The following is a 23194-nucleotide window of genomic DNA, read 5'->3' as shown; positions in this document are numbered from 1 at the left end:
TCGGCCTCCCTCCTCTCCACTCCTGGCCCTGCCCTCCATCCCTCTCCCTTTCTCCTTCTTCCCCTGTCCCTCTATATCTTTTCCTCTGTCTTTCACTGTGTCTTCCCATAAAGTATTTACCATCTGCTATGTGAGGGGATGGCTTGGATACCTAAGGAGGCAGGAGTTGGTTTGATGGGTTCCAATAGCCCAGGCTAACAGAAGTTATGGTTCTGATTGTCTCAGACTTCTCTCTTGAGAGAAAGCCCATGCCTGTTAAGTCACAAGGCCAGGGGATACATTCAGGAATTCTCAGAATTCAAAGTCCTCTGAAAGAATTAAAAACTCAAAGAATTCCACTGTTAGCACTGTCTTCTTTCCAGTGGAATCTTTCATTTTTGTGTGAATGCTAACATATTAAGAAAGGCCAGATTTATGCCCCAGGGAAGACATCCCCCAATAAACTCTTCCCTCACTATGCTTCCGAAAGGCTGTGTGTAAAGCCTAATTTTGAATAGGGCCTAGTCTTGTTGAAAGTAAGACATAAGTCGATTCTTTTATTAAGTAAGTGAGCTTTCTTTCTCCCATAATTTCTTCCTTAATGCTCAGTGTTATTTCACAGGGAGAATAATGTGTTTGTAAACGTGAGTTCTGGGTGGAAGAAAAGACATACCTACATTCAACTTCTGGGTTGATCAACATTTAGACATGACCTAAAAAGGTGTAGGCAAGAGTGTTGGGGACAGTGGGTGACTGATAAAATTTTGATGATATGAATCATTGTGGGGAAGTTCCCACTGAATTCATAAATAGAATAAATTGGAATGTTTTAACAGGAGTAATGGTCATTTCTGTCACATATGCAGATATTAGAGTCATCATACCCAATCCTGTCTAGTAGATTTTTTTTAATGTTTATTTATTTTTGAGACAGAGACAGAGTGTGAGTGGTGGACGGGCAGAGAGAGAGGGAGACACAGAATCCTAAGTAGGCTCCAGGCTCTGAGCTGTCAGCACAGAGCCTGATGCGGGGCTTGAACTCAGTAACCTCGAGATCATGACCTGAGCCAAAGTCGGATGCTTAACTGACTGAGCCACCCAGGTGCCCCATGTCTAGTAGATTTTTTGAAGGAATTACTACCACACACATTCAATATGTGATATTAAAATTACAAATAAATTGCTCATCTGTGTCTATAGTCTTCTAAAAGTACACATTCTAGAAAACAAGCAGTATAGATATTCTTTAAATATTACTTATAAACACCAGAAATTTGCAAGATATCTCTTTTTTCTAATAGTCTAATGAATGGGGTGAGTGCAGTTTACATTACCACATATTCCGAATTGGAATAGTTATAAATAAATGGAATTTAGACTAAAGAGATTTTACCGTGGTAGACTCCATTTTCTTTAATATGTGGCTTAATATATTGAGTCAAAGTCAGTTCCTAGTATAGAATTAAGCCTTTTCAGTTGTCCGTGTATCATAATTTGTTTCTTCTGTTTCAAATAAGAATGCCATCCAGTACATAGAATCCATTCACCAGATATTCAGTCAATCACATTTTGCAAGCGAGCCAGTAGACTTAAGACTGGGTTTCTGCCCTTTAAAGGAAGAATCCCCAGAGCCATAATTAGAATAAAAGTATGTAGATACAATTGCAGAGATGCACATATTATGGACCGTATAAAGAGCTGTGGGTGCACAAAAGAAAGAGTGAGTAAAGACACAGAAGAACATCACCTGCTTTATTAGAATGCAGAAAGAGATATGGCCAGTCAGTGAGAGGATTACAGCTCAGAGCCTGCCTGGATAATCATAAAAGCAAGGTACGGAAGTTATAGGTGTAGATAAAGACAATGCAAATAAAAGAAAATGAACTCCTTGGTGGGGAGAGGCCAGGCATGCAAAAAGGTGGGATTTGAGGAAGTGCCAGAGGGGCTTCTCTGAGAATCCAGTTCATCACCCTATTTATAAGTCTCCTTCAAGTGATGATTAGATAATTTGCCCATGAGGATCAATACAGAAATAGCAGTATTGGAAGTTTCTTTGCCAGAAGTTTCAGGGAGCGTGGTTACTAATTTAATTTTTGGAAAACCAGGATCCCTTTTTAAAATTTACTGGGCGGGGAGGGGGGTGGAAATATGTAGATTGAGGTACACAGGCTTTCCTGGAGACTCAGTCAAGCTGTTCAGGATGGCAGACCAGGGGCTAGTTCTGCCCATGAACTCCACATTGTGCAGATGGCCCTACCTCCACAGGAGCCCAGCCTCAGCAAATGTGGTGGGAGAGGATGGCAGACAGTAAAGGGTGCAGAAGATTGAGAGGGGTGGAGACAGACTCCCAAGGAAGAAACGTTTGCTCTTTTTCTTCCGAGTGGCCATTTTAATACACAGTTATGTTCAAGAATGTGCTGATGACAGAATTATAGTCCAAGTTGAGCACCTGCCCCAGTGTCTAGTGTCCCTTACAAAGGCATGTTTCTAATTCCTCTTCATGATAGAGATTATCAAAGCAGTGTATGAAAATCTATCGTTAGCAGGTGGTTCCTTACTTTAAAAATACTCCCTGTGTGCTAAACGCTGTTAAGAGCTTAACAGAAATCGCATGGCTTCCTGTGAAGTAGGTGCTGTTACTCCATTTTATAGATCAGCAAACTGAGATTTAGGAGACAGGGTGGGGAGTTTTGCCAAGTCACCTGGCTAGTAAGTTCTCTAGTTGAGGCCTGAATCCAAGTCTTTCTGAGTCTAATGAACATGCATTAACATTCTTCTGTATTGCCTTCAAAAAAACTGCTATGAAAAAATGGAAGAGAAAATGAAAGGCTTTACACAGCTGTCCTTTGGGCACTTGTTGGGCTGAGCACTGAGTGTTGAATGGAAACCAATTTGACAATAAATTATATTTAAAAAAATAAAATAAAAAATAATAATAAATGAAAAAATAAAAAATAAAAAAATGCAAAAAAAGTCGTAAACTCCAATCAGGCGTTAAAAACATTTTTGTCCGTACACATTTTATGCATGTAGATTTTCTCATGCAATTTTTCAGTTAACAGACTCCTAGACTCTAGTCAACGACAGCCTGATAGAAGTCTCCCCTTTTTCCTTTGCCATTTACCAGCTCCTGAGGTTAGTCTGCTCCTGCAGGCAGCCGGGTGCCCTGTTTCCTCATAAGGATTATGTCAGACAGAAATGTGCAGATATTTGGTTTAGACACTCATATCTGATTCTCTTCTCTCCCCAGCATTATCTAGTCCCAGATCTCTTGTAAAGTGTTACGGGTTTCGAGAAGTCAATCTTTGGGACATACTCACAGCAGACTTACTCTAGTGTTTTTCTTTGATTCCTTCCTTAGCTAATCTCCCCTCAATCTGCCCCGCCTTTCGTACCACGACACTTTGGGGGCCTTGTTGCTCAGGACTTTTTGTTATGTAGGCAGAAGCAACAGCCTCAGGTCTGTAAGTTTCATTCCATAAACTAGCTCTAATTCTTGACAAGTTGTATTTCATGTCAGTATCAAGTCATGGCAGTGTTGACGTAGATGTTAGAAATGCACTCTGACACGGTCATACTTCCACCAAATGTCATCATGAGAAGTATCTTCTCACTTATAAGATGCATCACCTGGCAATGCTGACGAGAACACATAAATATCGACGGTTGTGTGACACCCGGTTGCTTTTACGTTGGATACCATTTCATACGCAGAGTCCTGACAAAGCAGGAATAGCACGTGTGCCCCGTGAGACTTGACATACAGTGCTGGTGTACAAACTATGGTATTGGAGTTTCAAGAGTGGAAGACGTTCTCAGAGACAGGAGGGTGAATTGCCTAGCTTTGGAAAATAAGAAAGTAGTAAGTCAGTGTAAGCCCTTCCACCAATGTTGAACCATCCCCGGGATGTTGTGTATTCATTCAATTAACAGTGTTTCTATAGTTTACCTGCTTGACATCCTGTTAAGAGGAATTACTTTTGAACGGTAACCGCTCTGAAAGTCTAAGGGTAATGCAGATTCGTCACAAGTTACCCAACATCGCAGGTGTGTTTCACATATGAAACCAATGAGTTGCAAGTAAGCTTAGATTTTTTTCTCTAGCCAAACTTTCTCACTTTATAGAACATAAAGTGAATTCCAGAAAGGTTAAATAATATACTCCAAGTCCACAGTTATACAAATAAAATAACATTATTAATTGTCTATCCCGTTACACCAAGCTGAAAGGTATACATGAATTTTTACAAATGGGGAAGACTTTTGGTATTTCCAGTAGACCTTTTCCTAATATCTAATTTATTGCCCACAAATATTCCTTCAAACTGGCTATGAGCCCAAAGATAACAATCTTTAATGATTTAGGAGGAAGATCGTACTCATTATTGTCCAGTATGAAATAAGTTGTAATGCTCTGGCTGCTGTCCGGGCTCAGTGAAACTGCCTCCCGGTGCCTCACTTGGGCTGTCACACACCGTGTCTTTACGACTGCGTGTCCTGCAGCTGATACCCGTGCCCACGGACTGGGATGTGATGCAGACTTCTTGCTCCTGAAAGCATTTCGCTTCCACTACATGTGCTTTAGATGATGGCAGAATGAGATGAGTCTATGCAAAGGTTGACTACGATTGTGTATCATTTAAGAATGGTTTTTTAAAAGCCTATTAAAAGCGTGAAGTGACTGGATTCTTGCGGGATGGTTTGCTACATTACCAAAAAAAAGCATGACATGATTTGCCTCTGTAGTCTATACGTTCTCCCCTTTATAACCTAGTCCTGTCCACTCTCAACTCAAGTCGCCAAGCCTAGGGTTCATAGCACAAGCACGCTATTGACGCCATCCTGGAATGCACTTGGCATTAGGACTTACTGCAACCGGCATACAGGAATGCGATAGTGGATGATATGTAGCATGATGTGTGATCTCTGACATTCCTTATAATTCTTCTGTTCTCATCTCCTTTTTTTTTCCTTTCTATTCAATTACTTTGAGCAGCATCAAGAAAAAATTACCAATCCACCAAAATGAGTAAGTCCCCCGTGAAGCCATGAAATGCTTGCTCTACATGATGCCATTTCATGCTTCTACATCCTAAACTCTGACCATTTTCTCCTCCGGGAAAAATGTCAAGTTTAGGTGTCGATAGCTCTCATTACTGACTAATCACTAGAACCTGAATTGGAAAAGCTAACAAGACCTAGCTGAGTTTACAGTTTGTTTTTAGAAAGAGCTTAAAAAAAAAAAAAAAAGCGACCAGACGCTAACCACCCCACATTGCAAGGCCTGTGTACGTGCACTGATTTTCATTTTTGTTTATCCTCCTTTTACTTGCCCCTCACTCAAATCTCTCCTGGCGTTCTTTCCTCTCCTGACTCGGCTGCTCTCTGCCAACAGACTGGCCCACCCTGAAGGAAGTCTTCCAGACCTTGCCATGATGAATCTGACCGCCAGCCTGGAGAAGCCGGACTTGAAGAAGCTGGCTGAGTCTGGGGAGGACAAACCAGAGGAATGCCCTGAAAAGGCTGAGCTTGGGAAAGACAGCGAAGAAGAGGAGGAAGGGGAGGAAGAGGAGGAGGAAGAGACATCAGGTAACCCGCCCACTACCAGTAGCTGCTCAGAAAATCCTGGCTGACTGACTCAGTGAATGAAACTGACATGTGCCCGATGGATATATATTTGAAACAGTCTGAAATAAAAATTGGGGTGGGGTCTTTTTTGCAATTGTTACAACATTCCAGTTCTAGTTGCTCCCATCATTTCTGTGTGGTTCTGATTTAGAAGAAGAGAGCAGATGACTGGTTATCAACTACTGATCTGCCAGAGGTGATCCTGGCCAGAACCAGAGGGGTGTGGCTCTAACCTCTGTTCAGTAGAAAACCTGGGCAGGACATTTCCTACCGGCAGCAGAGGCAGGCAGCTGTGTAGAATTTCAGAAAGTTCTAGACAGGGCCTTTTCAAATGCATTCTCAAAAAAGCCAGGCTGGGACTTCTCCAGGGAACTGGTCATTGAGAACATATTTGTAATTCAGCCCTAATGTTTCAGGACCTGGGAACCAGTGAAGCACATAAGCAACAGGATGATTATCATTTGAAGCCAACTCCTAGAGGTGTTTTTCTTGTTGTTGTTATTTTAGGTTTTCTCCCTCCTTCTTCTTTAGGCTCTTTTTTCCTGTTTCTCTTCGTAGACTTGAAATAATGTTTAATAGGGCATGACGGAGATCTGGACCGCCGTGGTGATCAGGACGCCTTATCTGACAGCGAGCAGAGAACATGAGGCGCTTTACTCTGTTTAGCAGCTCCCAGACACTATGGGAGGAAAGATTGCATAGCCTTTGGGGTGGTGGCCTGGGGCATGACAGTGATGTGCTGCACTTGACTTTGCTGGTGTTCTGTGCTTTACGGGCTTAGAAAATGAAAAAGCACAAGGCAGAAGATCCCTCCCAAAGGCACACTCCCCAAAACCTGGTCCCTTTACTCCCTCATCTCAGAAGACCCCGAGAGATGCCCAGAACTGCCCTTTCCATATCTAAGCACTGGCTGTTCCTCAGGGTGAAGGAGCACCGAGCTCGGTGGGACCAAGGACCCAGGACTAAGATTTGCTGTCCTACTTCATGAAGGTTTTGAGCGTTACTAATAGGATCTCACTAAAGATTGAATTTCATTTTTCTGGCATCCCCCCACACACCTGCCATCCACACCTCTAAAGTATGCTCAGTTATGACTGGAATCTTTGCATCGACTCTTATCTGAGTCACTTTGTAAATAGCCATTTTTCACGACGACGACTGAAACTTCACTTAAACTTTTCGGACCGAGTACAAGAACTGTTACAACCACCCCAGCCACGTGAAGAAGCTACTTAGACACGCTCAGGTCTTTATCTGCCTGGGCTCGTGAGCTTTTGTCTACACGTGTGGTGACGTGCTGATATCACAAAATGCTTCTGTCCTGACCTCCCTTTAGATGAACCAAGACAGCCCTTCTAGACAAAAGCATGACCCCAGTCTGCAAAATATTACTACTTGGCACAAGGTGGAAAGAGGGAAATGACTAATTTGCTTAAAAATTATGATTAGAATTCATCTGACCACATTTCATGAACTGGGACCAGGTCATTCAGACCCTTGGTGTTCATTCCCAATTTTGAGGAGGCTCGCTCCCCCAGGGCCACTGGTGAGCTTCAGCCAGGCTCTCTTTAAGCCCCGGGTTGGGGGGAGGTGGGGGTGGACGAGACTGGAACTTATGGAAGCCTGGTTTTGGCAAGGAAGATGTCATTTAGAGGGAGCTCGGTTACTGAATATTCCCAAGAAACTAGGGAATTATATCTCTCAGCCTTAGAAGTAAATAAGGTCAACATTCCTCTTCACACTAACTTAATTAACAGGTGGATAAAAATCCTCGTCCCTCCGAGTCTCTGCATATGGTGTCTACATCATCATGATGTGGGATTCTTAGACCACCCTTCCTCCAGATTTTGATATTCTTAGAATTCATCCACTACTGTTATTTTGCAGTTTCTCGTTCCAGTCTGCATAAGATATGCTTTAAATAATAATGCAAACAAAAAAGCCACCCACATTTTTTTATGCTCTTGGGTGAATTTAACTATTTTGCAGATTTAAGAAACAAATGGCATCTGGTGATTGACCGCCTCACCGTGCTCTTCTTAAAATTCCTGGAGTATTTTCACAAACTGCAGGTGTTCATGTGGTGGATTTTGGAGTTGCACATCATCAAAATTGTTTCATCGTACATCATCTGGGTCTCTGTGAAAGAGGCAAGTGAATGTTTGTTGTATCTTCAGGCCAAGCAGAACCCCAGTGGGTCAACATTTCCCGTTTCCAACTGTCCATGATTTTGTTTTAAGCGTAATTCCCACTACCTTAGAACACCAAGGCTCTAAGAGGGCGCATACCCTTTGACATATGGAAAAATCAAAGGGCAGTTGCCCTGAGAGGTGGGAAGGATAGCAGGGCAGAAAGAGGCTCCTGGCTGAGTTCCTGATTGGCTTGTTCATGTCAGAAGGGTTACTTATTTTCATGTAGTCTTTAGTGGAACTGTGTGAGAGCAGGCTACTGTTCTGCAGAACCTGTGGAAATCTAGCTCCATAAACTGTGTGTGAGGAAAGCAAGAAGATTCCAGTTTACCAAGGAGTAAATTCAGCTTCCCAACTTTTTTTTTTAAATTTTTTTCATGTTTATTTCTTGAGAGAGAAAGAGAGCATGAGCAGGGGAGGGGCAGGGAGAGGGAGACACAGAATCCGAAGCAGGCCCCAGGCTCTGAGCCGTCAGCACAGAGCCCGACACAGGGCTCACACTCATGAACCATGAGATCATGACCTGAGCCGAAGTCGGACACTTAACCGACTGAGCCGCCCAGGAACCCCTCAGCTTCCCAAATTTAATAAAAAGTGTGGTAGAGTTCAGCTTGTTGATTATTGGGTGTTTTGTGACAAGACACAGTGTTTCAACATTGTACTGCAGTTCTGTTTTCTCATTTGGAAAGGGGAAAGGCATCATTCCGCCAACAAATCTATGATGCATACTGTGGAGAGATTAGCTCTCTTTCAGTTTGTTCAGCAGATAATTTCTGCATGTTTCTGATCTGCCTGGACTAGTTTTGAGTGACAATTCAAAAGAGTCTTTGCCCTATGAAAATTAAGTCAGGGAACTACTGCCTCTAATTTTTTTAAAAGTTAAATAATAACATCATACTACCTGAAATATTCATGAGAAGGTCACTAGGGATGCACCTTATTTGAGCTCCCCAGTCTAAACTAGACCTTTCTCCATTTTATACAAACCATCTGGAATGGATCTGTGATCACTGCCAGATGGGAACAACAACATAAACTGCTCTCCCTGTGAGAGATGTATAGAAGAGAGTGACATATACTCCACTGTTAACTAACAGTCACCACATTAATTAGAACTAAAATCTAGCCTAATATGCATGTTCACTGAGGAAGAAGAAGTTTCAGCATTTTAACTGCAGAAGTAAATCTACCAAGTCAGACAGAATTTGAGGGTCAGAGTATTAAAACAGCAATGAACGGATGCCTGGGTGGTTCGAGAGCATCTGACTCTTGATTGTAGCTCAGGTCATGATCTCACAGTTTGGGAGTTCGAGCCCCGCATCGGACTCTGTGCTGACAGCACAGAGCCTGCTTGGGATCCTGTCTCCCTCTCTCTCTCCCCCTGCCCCCCTCGCCGTCTAGTTCTCTCTCCAAATAAGTAAAAATAAACTTAAAAAAATAGAGAGCAATGAAGAAGGGCAAGAGAAGGCATTTGCCTAAAATCCACAAAGGCTGTTTCTGAATTAACCAAATCTGATGCACAGATATCTTCTGATGGCATGAGAAGTTGTTGCACAGAAGACAATATTATGATGGGCCTGGGCATTAAATGAAAGAAATTAGGGCACAGAAAATCCACTGTCTGAAATCCATCCTACAGAGTTCAGACAGAGAAATAAAAGAGTTAAATGATACCACGTTCTTACAAATCCCAAATGTGTTTGTTAAAACCATCTTAATGAATCCCAAGAATGCCCTGTTAATAGACTGTCAAGTAGATAAAGCAACATGATCTGTTCACCCTGTTACACCATTAGGAAAATGGCCTTTGATAGCACATGACATTTCCTTCTCTAGGATCCATACATTGTGCACACTTCCAGGATTGTCCTTCCTAATTCCACCTCTTTCACCTGTAAGTTTAAAACACATCGGGACACCTGGGTGGTTCAGTCAGTTAAGTGTCCGACTTCGGCTCGGGTCATGATCCTGCAGTCCATGAGTTGGAGTCTGACGTCGGGCTCTGTGCTGTCAGCTCAGAGCCTGGAGCCTGCTTCAGATTCTGTGCCTCCCTCTCTCTCTGCCCCTCCCCCACTCACACTCTGTGTCTCTCTCTCTCTCTATCTCAAAGGTAAATAAACATTTTAAAAAATAAAATAAAAAATAAAACACATCAGAGGCTCCTGGATCAGAGAAATTTTGCCCCCACTCCTACTAGCATCTGCCAGAGACCCCTTGTTGTGAGATGGTTAGCCCCCAAGTATATCAGCCCAGCTTCACCTGCTGTCATCCCACCCACATGAGGGGTTTCCGGCCCCAAAGGGTGAGTTCCTGCATGAGCCTTGGATGTCACGAGGTCTACCCTGTCTGCACGCTGACTTTGGTCTCTTGGCTCCCTTCATTGCTGATGAGTATTGAGGTCACTGGAATATCAAGGATCAGAACACGTGGGGTGGAATCATAAAACACACTTTATTTTGGACCTCTGCTGTCCCTTTAAAATGTATTGTACAGAGAAAGTTTTCTCCATGCCCCTGAATGCTAAATGCTGTCTGATCATTCCTAGGTAACACAAAGTACTATAGTTACCTCAGGTAGCAAACAGAATCTCACTTCATTAATTAGACTTGTCCAGCCACAGAAAAGAAGCAAACTCTCATCTCTCTCTCTCTTTTTTTTTTTTTTTTTTTGCATGAAGGTGGAGTGTTCCTATTTTTTATTTTTTTAAAGCTTTTGTTTAAATTCTAGCTAGTTAGCATACGATGTATGTGCAATATAGTGATTCAACCATTCCAGACAACACCCGGTGCTTTTCACAACAAGTGCAATCCTTAATCCCCATCACTTATTTCATCCACCTCCCCCCTACCCCATCCCCTCTGGTAACCATCAGTCTGTTCTCCATAGTTAAGAGTGTGTTTCTTGGTTTGCCTCTCTTTCTCCTTTTTCCCCCTTTACTCATTTGTTTTCTTAAACTCCACACATGGGTAAAATCATATGGCATTCATCTTCCTCTGACTTATTTCACTTAGCAGAATACTCACTAGCTCCATCCACGTCACTGCAAATAGCAAGATTTCACTTTTTTTATGGCTGAGTAATATTCCATTGTGTGTGTGTGTGTATGTGTGTGTACATATATACATATGTATCCATTCATCAGTCATTGGATAGATACTTGGCCTGTTTCTATAATTAAGCTATTGTAGATAACGCTGTTATAAACACCGTGGCGCATGTATCCCTTTGAATTAGTGTTTTTGTATTCTTTGGGTAAATAGCTAGTAGTGCAACTGCTGGCTTCTAGAGTAGTTATCTTTTCAACTTCTTGAGGAATTTCCGTACCATTGTCCACAATGGCTGCACCAGTTTGCATTCCCACCAACAGTGCAAGAGGGTTCCCCTTTCTCCACATCCTTGCCAACACCTGAACTCTGATCTCTTTCCAGGTAGAAGCAAATCCTTTTCTAGTGGCTTCTTTCTTTCTCACACATACCTCCCCTCACTGCCTTCCTCCTAACCCCCACTTCCAGTGAACTAACTTCCATTACGTGACCTCCTGGGCTGAACCACAGCGTCAGGCAGGAATGGTGGTGTGCTATCGTAGGATGGCCTCACACTGGGCTGGAGGGGATAAAATCTTCCCTTTCTCTCATGGGGCTCTTCTACCTCCTGGTTTCCCAGCATCCTCTCCTTCTGGACACTTTCCATTGGAGTCTCGTCACCCGTGCAGCCAGTGTCCCTGAGTGGGACTTAGAATAGCTCTGGGCACTCTCTCTTTCCTTCTCTCTTTCACGATTCAGGTCCAAAGGCAGCACTCACACTGCTGGTGTATGTGGGTCCTCATGAGGCAACTCCTGTGCCTACTCACCAAATCTCTGGCAGCCAGATTTCCTGGCTGAAGTTGGACATCAGTGTCCAGACCGCAGAGTACACACACCAGCATCTCTGCGTGGTGCTGCTTGGAGCTCCTTGCTCTCTTGGGGTTTGGGTGAAGAATGTAGCGTCCCTTCCTTCCCACCCCATCACCTCATAAGGGGGGGACTGACAGAAGCACCTCATACAAAGAAATTTCTTCACACTCTGTCCTGTCACCTTCACCATCTTGACCCATCTGTACCCTCTCAGAGTGCCTTAAAGACCTCTAAACAGTTTTCCATCAACGGTTTTGATTTGAAATGTCTACATGGCTGGCTAATACTTCATTTTGGAATCTTTTGCTTCCATCCATTCTAACTTGGTGCCTCATGTGGCTTTGACTTAAGTCTTTCTATACTGAGTACAGTTGAAGAAGAAAGACAACCATTGACTCTCGTAAGGAGCTGCATGCCAATCCAGACTATGATGTGTCTAAATCTGATCTGATTATAACAGAGGCAAGTGTATGGGGATTCTCATGGTGGGGGAATGGGCAGGAGGGGAACCATGTTGCACAGTTCCGGGGGCAGTGTTCACCTGCGAACAGCAACCCTCCAACGTTGTGCACCTCTGAGGTGCCGATTTATACCTGCAGGGGCCTTTTCTACTTTGAAGGCTTGGCTTATCCTCAGCCAAAGAAGCCCATCAGCAATGACATTTGCTACATATATTTTCCATTTGTAGCTTATTGATTTTGATCAGCGCAAAAGATACTCTTTCTCAAACACTGCTAATCAGTAAATGGCAAAATGAGAACAAAGTCAACAACCCCAGTGAAGTCTTCATCCTTATCTAAGGTCATCAGCAAGGCCACTTGTTTTCACAAACTTTCGGGGTCATTTCTCAGGTCATTTTGGAATCAAACATTAAACCTTTCCAAGGTTATCATCATGGGCATCTGAGGAAGAAGAGGCCATGAGAAAGAATTTGTTGCAGAAGCCTTTCTTTTATTTTATTTTTTTAAGTTTACTTATTTATTTTGAGAGACAGAGACAGAGAGAGTGAGCAGGGAGAAGGGCAAAGCAAGAGGAGAGAGAGAATCCCAAGCAGCCTCTATGCTGTCAGTACACAGCCGGACATGGGGACGCGGGACTAGAAATCATGAACGGGGAGATCGTGACCTGAGCCAAAACCAAGAGTTGGATGCTTAACTGACTGAGCCACCCAGGCGCCCCAACAGAGGCCTTTCTTTTACATCACCTCCTCTTACTAGAGCAACACCACATAGGAAGGACCTAGATTTTAAATATATATAACACTGTCTTCTTTTTGTATGTGCAACTACATTCCTAGAAAGCTCTGAGAGATCAGGTTATTCTTTGAGGAAGGGGCCACACCTTATTTTAGTACCCTGAACAGCTCCTCCAGAGGCTGGCCAGTTGTGGAAGCTCAATAAATGTTTACTGACTGAAGGAAATAAATAAAACCTTGAAAGCTTGAGATTGTCCCCAGATGTCAGTTGATGTTTCATTATGATTCTCACTCTCACTCACCATTCATTTAGCCTTTGTTATGTACTTAAATTAAATTACAATAAGCTGAATGCTTATACTGTGCTAGACGTTGGCACAAAAGTATGAAAGACACATCTCTTGTCTCTGCTCGCAGTCTGATGGTCATGGCTGGCAAATGAAGCCAAAGTCACATTAACGGCCAGATTAGAGGGGCCCCCAGGAGGCTGTGAGTGCAAGGGAAGGGTGTCATGCAGGGGTGTGTCACTGTGAAAGTGATCACCGAAGCTGCAGGTGCTCTGAGGGAGGAGGCCAGCTGGGCCAACACACGGCTGGGGAACCACGGTTTTCAGGGACCCCTCTTTCAAGGCAGAGGCCTCAAGCCTTACAAGTTTATATTCAGAGAAAATGGCAATTTGTGGAAAAACGTTTTGTGAGGAAGGCTTGAGGCATAAAATTACTTTCCCAAGGTACTTGATAATAACAATCACCTGGATACTTGTTAGGTACAAGGATGACCCAGCTCTTTCCCTAGAAATTCTGGTTCATCAGATATTGATTGGGTTCCAGGTATTTGTCTTGGTTTTTTGCTTTTTAAAGGACATTTCACGAGATTCCTACCATCAGGGAAAGGATGAAACCGTTGTCAACCATGATTGTATTGAACAAAGTATGGTCCTTCTCCGAGTCCCTGTTGTCCCACCTCACAGATGCTGTTCAGTCTCATTTTCCTGATTCTCTATGACATTGGATATTGACAATCATTTCCTTGTCCTTGAAGCGCTTTTGTCATCTTCCAAAACAGCACACTTCTGTGGCCTCCCTTCTGCCTCATTCGTGGCCTCCTTCTCTTCCCACCAATTCCGGTCTTCCTTAGGTTTCATCCGCAGCCCCCTTTTCTGATTCTAGACCCCCTGTGGGTGGTCTCATGAGCTCCTGTGGTTCACTTGCTAATTACGTGCGAGAATTATAAATCTGTGCCTTCATCCTGTCCATTCTTTGAATTCCAGGCCCGTTTCTCAAAGTGACAGCTGGACATGACCTTATCCCTGAATGTCCCCAAAGCACCTTCAACTAAATATGTCTAAAACTGAGTCCCCTACCTCCACAGCAGTTTCCTATTAGATTACTCTACCACATGTCCAACCCTGTTCCAATCTCTTCTCTTGCCAGTATGTATTCCATCATGCAGCCAGAACCTCTTACCAGTGTATAAATATGATCCTGTTAATCCTCAACTCAAAAACCTTCACCAGCTCTCCTGTCCTCACAAACATGAGATATAGGACCCCCGTGATCTGGCCCTAGAGCACTTCACCATTTTCTTTCCCAAACACCCTAGCCTACCTAGGTGGATTCCAAAGCCTTCTACAGGGACCCTGATCACAGTCCTCTCCTAGTGAGCTTCTTGCGGCACCAAGGACATCCACTCCATGCTCGCTTTCTCCAGAAGGCCCCATCCCTACAGTTCCTCTGCCTGGCTAACTCCTATTTGTACCTCTGGCCTCAGTTTAGATTGAATGCCCTTGAGCAATCTTCCCTAATCCCTGACTAGCCATTCAGCCCTGTGCTCCCGTACAGCCAGCATCAGCCCAGGCAGATAGCCCCTCCACCATATTGTCATGAGCCCTTTATTCAGTTCTATTCTGCACTGCCTCATATGTTTCTTGAGGCCAGGGATCCACACAGGATATGATACTTTGAACCTAATTAAGACTTAATAAAATAGATCGTTTCTTCTCTTCTCTAACACTCAAAAGATGAAGAGTTATATGTAAATTCATTGTGCTGTTTTTATACTCAGTGCCTTAAATACATAATAAAAGGAATAATGAAGAGCCTTAATGTCATAGTAGCTTTACTAGGCTTACAGAATTAATTGAGGAGGAAAGGATGTTTTTTAACATCCCAGTTAACATGACCCTTGCCGATGACTGAGGATGAGTCACTTAGCCATCAAAGTATTTTGTTAAAATGTAACATTTGTTGTGTTTGTGAGTGTTGTATACTTCACAGGGCAATATTTCTTTCCTCCTCAATTAATTCTGTAAGGCAGTTCTTACTACCCTAATATTTCAGCCCTTAATTCCCAGAGAGGTCCCTTGCCTTGGACAGTGACAAATAATTAAGTAGAAAAGTAGTAGCTAACAAATTACAGAATTAAATACTATCCTGGAATCTCCACACTTCCTGTTCTTTAGTTTTATAGACCAAACAGGCATCCATGTTTTTGATAGCCCATAGTGTGCTTAGCCCTTTGTACCTGTTGAATTTTATCAATTGAGCACATGCTGCTAATGTTAATTAATTCATGCCGATAATATTGAATGTTCTTAGGACATTACTTTAACAATATTAAGATATTATTTTAATCATTATTTTAATCACATGAGTGTTTTCCATGGATGAGTAAGATGGCTGTGCTTCCATATTGTTCAGCAAACCATTGGCTATGGAGAACAGTTGGAAATGAGTGGACATACCACCTGATTGATAAACATACATGGAGTCTACACCCAAGCTGTAGTCACTGCCTTCCCTCTTTACACCTGCCCCCTTCCCCCACAAGGTCATATCTCAGTAGCGGCCCTGTCATCTTCTCAAGGCTCTGGCTCCCAAGCCAGAAACCTGGGAGGCATTCTTATGGCTCCTCCTTTACCCCACCCATCACCACCTCCAAGCCAACCAGCCAACAACTCCAGCTAGTTTTACGACCCATCTCAAATCTGTGACTCATCCCAGTCTCTGCTCCATTGCCCTAGTTTGGGCTCTGGTCATGCTCTCCTGGCAGCACATGTAAGCTGGTCTCCTCACCTCTCATTGAAGGTGATGTGCCTCCATTCTTCAGTCATACTTATTTCAACAAATGAAAGCCTTTCCTGAAGATTTTCCCTGGGAAGTCTTGGCTCTCTATTTTCTTTTTGTTTGTTTTTTTTTTATTTTTTTTAATGTTTATTTATTATTGAGAGACAGAGAGAGACAGAGCATGGGCAGGGGAGAGGCAGAGAGAGGAGGAGACACAGAATCCAAAGCAGGCTCCAGGCTCCGAGCTGTCAGCGCAGAGCCGGATGCAGGGCTCGAAGTCACGAACCGCAAGATCATGAGCTGAGCCGAAGTCGGATGCCCAACCGACTGAGCCATCCGGGCGCCCCTTGGCTCTCTATTTGCTGCACAAGGTGTTCATAGGCCATAGCATGGTTTAAAAAAGGTCCATAAAAGTTCAGCACCCAGCTGCATCTTGATCCTCATTTGCTGCTGCAGCTCACTGTGTTCAACTCCAGAATTTCCAGTTGTTTGTGATCATCTGTCCCTACCATGCCACCTCATGCTTTCCTGCCTTTTCTTATACATCCTTTACCTGGAATATGCTTCTCATCTTTCTTGGCCTGGCTGGCTTTATGCATCATTCAAGGCTTCGCTCAGGCAGTATCTCTTCCGGGAAATGTTCTGGAAGTTCCACATTGGCCAAAGACCCCCTCTGGGTATTCTCATAGAAGCCTGTTCCCATCTATAGTTGAGCCACTACTACGCTGTATTAACATATCCTGGTTATGTATCTTTCTGCCATATGAGATATCTCCACACATACGGCAACGCCCTGTGTGTGCTGGGAACTCCATCAAACTCTGCTGAACTGAATAAGTCGAGTTGCCGCATTGTGTGGATGTTATGCCGTATTATGTATTTTTGTCCCCATTTCTGATTTTTATGTTTTCAGGTGTCACTGTTCAACTCTGTATTTTTGATTTCTTGGGCTTTTGCTCTGCCATACGCCAAGCTACGCCGTCTGGCTTCAAGTGTCTGCACCGTCTGGACGTGTGTGATCATCGTCTGCAAAATGTTGTACCAGCTGCAAACCATTAAGCCTGAGAACTTTTCTGTTAACTGTTCCTTGGTGAGCCTCAAAGAGAGGGGAATCTTCTTGACTGGGGCTTAGGGAAGCGAGGCGGCTATTGGGAAACCCATACCCCCAGGCACATTCTGCCTGGCCTTCCAGTCACCTCAGCCATGTTGGATATGTTCTGACCCTTCTTCTCTTCTCATGCTAAGTAAGATCTTCCCCCTGAAGTGGATCTTTCCCTCCCTGTCCCCACCAGGTCCCTTTGCTGGAAGCTGAAGGAGAAATTTTTAACCCCATGTTCTCTTCTTTTCAGCCAAATGAAAACCAAACGAATATACCCATCCACCAGTTGAACAAGTCTCAACTCTACAGCACTCCTATTGACCCAACAGAATGGGTCGGCCTGAGGAAGTCTTCCCCTCTGCTCGTCTACCTGAGGGTAAGGCCTCTGTCATGCTTCGCTTGTGCCTCTGCACAGTTAATGCCTGAGATCCTCTGCCTTGAGACCTCTGATATCACATTTGAGAGGAAGCTAACCTTTTTATGTGACATTTGGGGTCACCTTTAAAACAAATGACTAAGCATGGCCATCAGTGTTGCATTGTACCAAACAGAAATTGATCAAGTAGTTTGAAATTGATTGAATAAAGTATAACAAATGTAATATTCACTGGAATATGATGTAAAAGATTGTAGACTGATACTGTGAGATGTTGAACGATGTCCAAAATATATTCACTTTTTAAAAAAAAAAAGCAAATTTCAATACACCATATGCATCATATGATCTCTTCTAGATGCAAAGAAAAACATTAAGTAAAATATACCAAATTGTATATAGTGGCTATTTCTGATAAGCAGCTGTAGATTTATGAGTAATTTTTGCTGCCTGAATTCAATTTCTCTATAATGTTTAATGAAAGACATGTATTATATTTAAAGGGAATACAATTTTAAACAACATATCTTTGAAAAGAAACTTGCAACCAGTCCTAACAAACAGAACGAAAGCAGTATATACTTTAGACTGTTCCTATTTTAGTTTGATTGGATGATCTGAGCAGTCTTCCTAACACACTGACAGAAACACTTTAAAAAAAAAAAAAGCATTTATACTCAATGCCTGGAATTTTTAAATGTACAAGGCATCCTGTTTTTGTGTGTAGCTTTCTCTTCTCATATGACAGACATCATGTGCAGCAATACAAATGCTCTCCACCATCAAGACCTATCATAAGGGTAAAAGGAGCTGGCATTTGAAAAGAGCAATCAGAACAGTGTCTGGCCACATAAGGTTCCATAAATGTTAACGACTTTCAGTATGATTCTGATTACTTTGTCATAAGGAGCATGCTTGTCAGTGTGCAGCTCTCTCTAGCCAGATTTCCGAGGTGTTAAAAGATTTCTGCTCCAGCTTTAGTGTGTTTCCCAGATGGCCCTGTACTGTTTTGCACCTTTACTTGCAAACGAGGTGGACCACCCTCCCCAGGCAACCGCTCACTGCATCTTCCTATGGGTAGTGTACTTTTCCAGAAACAGGTATGAGCATCACCAGCCCTCTGTCTAGAGTTTCTAGATCCTAGTATCACGGGAATCACCCTGATTGGCAGAATGCACGTAACTCCACCTCATTACCGTACCATAGGGAAAATGAACTTTGAACCCAAGGCTTTTATAGAGGGGGGATTTTATAAAGCATTGTTCTTCTAGACACCACGAATGGGAAAAGAAATAATATATTGTGGGGATTGTTTAAAATTACCCAGCTCAAGCGTTTGGCTTCGCACAATTGTGTTTTCTTGCTTTGTAGAATAATCTGCTGATGCTGGCCATTCTGGCCTTTGAGGTTACAATTTACCGCCATCAGGAATACTATCGAGGTCGAAACAACCTCATGGCCCCTGTGTCTAAAACCATCTTTCATGACATTACAAGACTCCATCTAGATGATGGACTTATTAATTGTGCCAAATATTTCATAAATTACTTCTTCTACAAGTTTGGTCTGGAGGTGAGTTTCTTTGCTGACATATATTTTTTTCTGTTTTCTGTGAAAATCCCAATCGCTGTTTTTGGCCAGTTGGCCACTGGAGCTTACTTGTACACCTCCATGCTGTGATGACTGTCTTCTTCAGATCAGCAGAAAGAGATTCTCCTAAAGGGTTAACCTGGCCTGGCTGAAAGTTTTCTGAGACCAAGGCCAGTGCTCCATACTCTGGAGCCATGAACTTGGCCCCTCTGGATCTCTGTAGCCTTACAGATGCATGAATACCACTTTGTCATTTTAACTGGTTTCTTTAATGTGTTATAAATCTTCTTTGCGTTCTTTGCATTCTCTCTGAAAGTTTAACTTGAGCCAAAATGAACTGCTTTGACCTGAAAGGGTTGCGGTAGGTGCCTGTCTCTTAACGGAGCACATTTGGAACATGAAGAGATCATAGCTGTATTCTCTTCACAGTGTGAAGCGGTTCTTGCTAACAGTGATGTAGTCAGTCTTTCCCTTGGCAGTAATTTATATGCTATTTCAGTCTTCATGCTGAAAGACACCCCAAAGAAGCAAGACTTGGTGAACGTGTGTAGACAGACCTACCCTCAGGAATGCAGGTCTCTGAGGCACCTGCCCAGGGCTGACAGGTGACACCACTCCCCTTCTCTGTAAATCCGATTGTTTTTTGTTTTTTGGTTTTGTTTTGTTTTTTTTTTTCTTCTTTTCATCCTTATACAGACCTGTTTCCTAATGTCAGTTAATGTAATCGGTCAGCGAATGGATTTCTATGCCATGATTCACGCCTGCTGGCTAATCGCTGTCTTGTATCGGCGCAGAAGAAAGGCCATTGCTGAGATCTGGCCCAAGTACTGCTGCTTCCTGGCATGCATCATCACCTTCCAGTATTTCATCTGCATCGGCGTCCCTCCGGCTCCTTGCAGGGGTGAGTGGGCTCTCCCCAGGAGCCTGCCGCTCTTGTAATTAGCCCTTATGTTGTGGACAGTTGGGGCAAGGGCAGTGAAGAAGCGTATTGATTTTGCTCTTTACCACTTCCCTCCCTGCAGATTACCCGTGGAGATTCAAGGGTGCTAGCTTCAACGACAACATCATAAAGTGGCTGTACTTCCCAGACTTCATCGTGCGGCCCAACCCCGTGTTTCTTGTCTGTAAGTGTTGCAGCCCCGGGGCCACGGAGCACTGGGGTTTGGCTGTCTCTTTGCGGAGTCTTCTTCATGTGTTATGCATTAGTGCCCCCCACTTCTTCCACTGCACTTTGTGATCATGTAAAAGCTTGTCTTGATGCATTAATATCACAGGTCCTTAATGGCTTCTACTTGCCCTATTACATTTGCAAAATTAATAAATAAACATTGGAAATACCATATCCACTTCCATGATTTTACCGCCCCCCCACACACACACCCAGTCTCCAGCGCCACCCCCCACCCCTGCACACACACCACCACTCCTCCGCCTTCCAGCAGGCAGACCGCAGAGGGAAGCCTTGTATTTTGTGAGGTGGTTTATTTCAGGCCGCTAGAACAGACAGACCAAAGCTGAAACTGAGAGGGTAGAAGCCAGGAAGATGCTACCCAAACTGCAGTTGCTCTGGTGCCGGGCTGTAGCCCCTGGCCCTTCCAAGGGCAGGCTGATGGTCCCAAGGTTGGAGCAGCCCCACCTAAGATGAGAGGGTCACCTGCAGAGGGACCGTGCTGCCTACTCACACTCAGGTTGAACATAAAGTACGACGAAGCCACTGGTGCTGGAGGCTGCCAGCCTATAACTGGCCATGATCTTCACCTGAGCTCCCTGCCTTCGTTGCCGTGTCCACTCCAGAAAGGGTCTGGTTACAAGTACAATGGGGGAATCCCATAGAGGAGGAAGAAAACCGGAAGTACCTGCCTCTACCATAAGTAAAAAGATAAAGATGGAGAAGTGTACTTGAGTGGCCTCCTCAAAATTCTGGTGGGAGATAAATGCAAGTAAACATCATCCCATAAGCAAGTCCTAAGACTAGTGATTATCACCTGACACTCATACCCACCAATGTGTAAACAAAATCCAGGATCCCCTGTGTCTGTGCCCCCCTCTTGCATCTTCCATGGTGGGCAAGGTGGGACTTGGCCCCAAGATGAGAATCCAAGGAGAGCTGCACATTGGGAACTTTGGGAATGCAACTCACTCAGGATCTGGGAGCCACTCCTGCCGTGTGGGGACTGTTTCTTATATCATGGAAACCCGGATGAGGAGAAGGTGACTCAGTGATCTCTCTGTCCTGCCAGATGACTTCATGCTGCTCCTGTGCGCCTCCTTGCAAAGGCAGATCTTTGAGGATGAAAACAAGGCTGCAGTGCGGATCATGGCAGGGGACAACGTGGAGATCTGCATGAACCTTGACGCGGCCTCCTTCAGCCAGCACAACCCCGTGCCAGATTTCATTCACTGCAGGTGAGGGTGGCCGTGCGGGTCGAAAGCCATTTTGCATGTGTGTTTCACTTGGAAGCCGTACCTCGGCTCACGGTCCTTTCTCCCCGTTCTTGGGAAACTGGGCACCTACCTGTACATGCCAAGCTCATAAATGGAGAGGGTTTGGCAATCGGGAGACTGGGTCTCAGAATTACGGTTCTGCTCCTGCTTTCTTCGGCACGACCCACACACGTCCCCTCTGTTTCCCTCTGCTTCGTCACACACAAACTGACTGGTGCCCATGATACTGCTTCCTGGTGCTCCAGCAGAGACCCCCTGCTCTTGTTCACTGTCCCCCATCTTTATCTTCTGTTCCCACTCCTCTTCATCCCTTGTCCATCCTGATCCCCTGTTCCTCAGCTTTGTCCCCTGTCCTTCTTCCCCTTCCTGGCCCCCCATAGCCAGTGGGCTCCATGGGAACCACAGTGTGTCCTGTGCTGGCACCCCCCCCCCCCGCCATGTGCCATCTCCTCGGGTGTGCGGCTTCCCCCCGGCAGCACCTCCTCTGTCCTCCACCATCCTCTGCAGTCTGGTGGCAGCCGATCTGGGCAGCCTGATAGTCCCCTCTGTAGAGTGTGTGTCTGAACCTGACGAAATTTCTCACTATGCATTCCTTCTGTGTTCTCTGGGTTCCCAAGTCCTCATGCTTTTTTCGCCTGATGCCACTTTGTGGCGGGCATCCCACTGCCTCCAGAGTCAACTCTCACAGTCCAGCTCCACCCCTGTGGTCGGGGATCTGACAGGCTGGCGAGATGTTCTATGCCTCCTCGCTAGCTGTGTGCCCTTGGACTTGCCGATCCTCACTAACTAGCATCCACCCTCCAGTTCTGCTGTCAGGGCCCCGGGGAGGCTATGCATCAGTGCCACGTGGAAATCAGTCTTGTTCAAGCCAGCGTGCCTCTCCTCACCTGAGATTTGCTCCCTAGCTTCTGACTCCCAGAGTATCATGTTTGCATGGGATTGTTATTTGAAGAATCTAAACCTATTCCACCCCAAGTCTAAGATATAGGCAACTTAGGGCAAAGTCCACTTCTAACTTACTTTTCGTGTACATGCCTGCCCCCCATTTGTACCAATAGTCTTTGGCTTATAATGCATATAGCAATGTTAATAACAGCGGTAACTGAGTGCTTGCAGAGTGCCAGTCTCTGTTCCAGGTGCTTTACATGGATGAAGCCATCTGACCCTAACAACCACCTATGAGATACTGTTATTGCCATTTTGTGGATCAGGAATCTGAGCAAGGATCTGAAGCCAGTCAACCCAGCTCCAGTACCTGGGAGCTGAGGCCCTTCTGCGGCCTAAGAGCTCAGCATATACTGAACAAACCAATAAGTGAATTTGCTTTAAAATGATAAGCTATGTAGGGGCGCCTGGGTGGCTCAGTCTGTTAAGCATCTGACTGTTGATTATGGCTCAGGTCATGATCTCACGGTTTGTGAGTTCAAGCCCCGTGTCGGGCTCTGCACTGATTGGGATTCTCTCTCTCCCTCTCTCTCTCTGCCTCTCCCCAGCTCGTGCTCTCTCTCTCTCAAAAAAAAAAAATAAATATAAATAAATAAATAAATAAATAAATAAATAAATAAATAAATAAAATGATAAGATATGTAGACCTATAGATTCCTTCTAGGAATAATGTATCATACTAAACACGAATATAAGCTAGGACTTCTACTTTCTGCCTCTTCTCTGTGATACTAAGGGGAAAAAAAAATCAGTGCAGCTCATCTTTTTCCCTACTTTAAAGGGAAAAAGA

General features: G+C 44.2%; 1 protein-coding gene across 8 annotated transcripts in view; it reads left to right on the top strand.

Moving 5' to 3' along the window:
* Positions 1-23194, top strand: part of LOC106989609 (piezo-type mechanosensitive ion channel component 2) — a 462833-nt gene that overhangs the window by 360566 nt on the left and 79073 nt on the right. For 5 of the 8 annotated variants that reach the window (XR_008291831.1, XM_053206462.1, XM_053206458.1 and 2 more), the window contains 9 exons: positions 4976-5008; positions 5375-5568; positions 7597-7757; positions 16863-17039; positions 17299-17424; positions 18796-18996; positions 19711-19915; positions 20037-20138; positions 21255-21420. Coding sequence is in view for 7 of the 8 variants with exons in the window: in XM_053206462.1 (XP_053062437.1) it covers positions 4976-5008; positions 5375-5568; positions 7597-7757; positions 16863-17039; positions 17299-17424; positions 18796-18996; positions 19711-19915; positions 20037-20138; positions 21255-21420 (1365 nt within the window). In the remaining variant the exon portion in view is untranslated. The remainder of the gene's footprint in view (positions 1-4975; positions 5009-5374; positions 5569-7596; positions 7758-16862; positions 17040-17298; positions 17425-18795; positions 18997-19710; positions 19916-20036; positions 20139-21254; positions 21421-23194) is intronic. The other 3 variants (XM_053206463.1, XM_053206461.1, XM_053206459.1) reach the window with 1 other exon arrangement.

Source organism: Acinonyx jubatus, chromosome D3 (assembly GCF_027475565.1).
Source record: "Acinonyx jubatus isolate Ajub_Pintada_27869175 chromosome D3, VMU_Ajub_asm_v1.0, whole genome shotgun sequence".
In the NCBI taxonomy this organism is placed as follows: domain Eukaryota; kingdom Metazoa; phylum Chordata; class Mammalia; order Carnivora; family Felidae; genus Acinonyx; species Acinonyx jubatus.
Note: the sequence above shows the minus strand (reverse complement) of the source record. Positions and strands in the feature narration are given on the sequence as shown.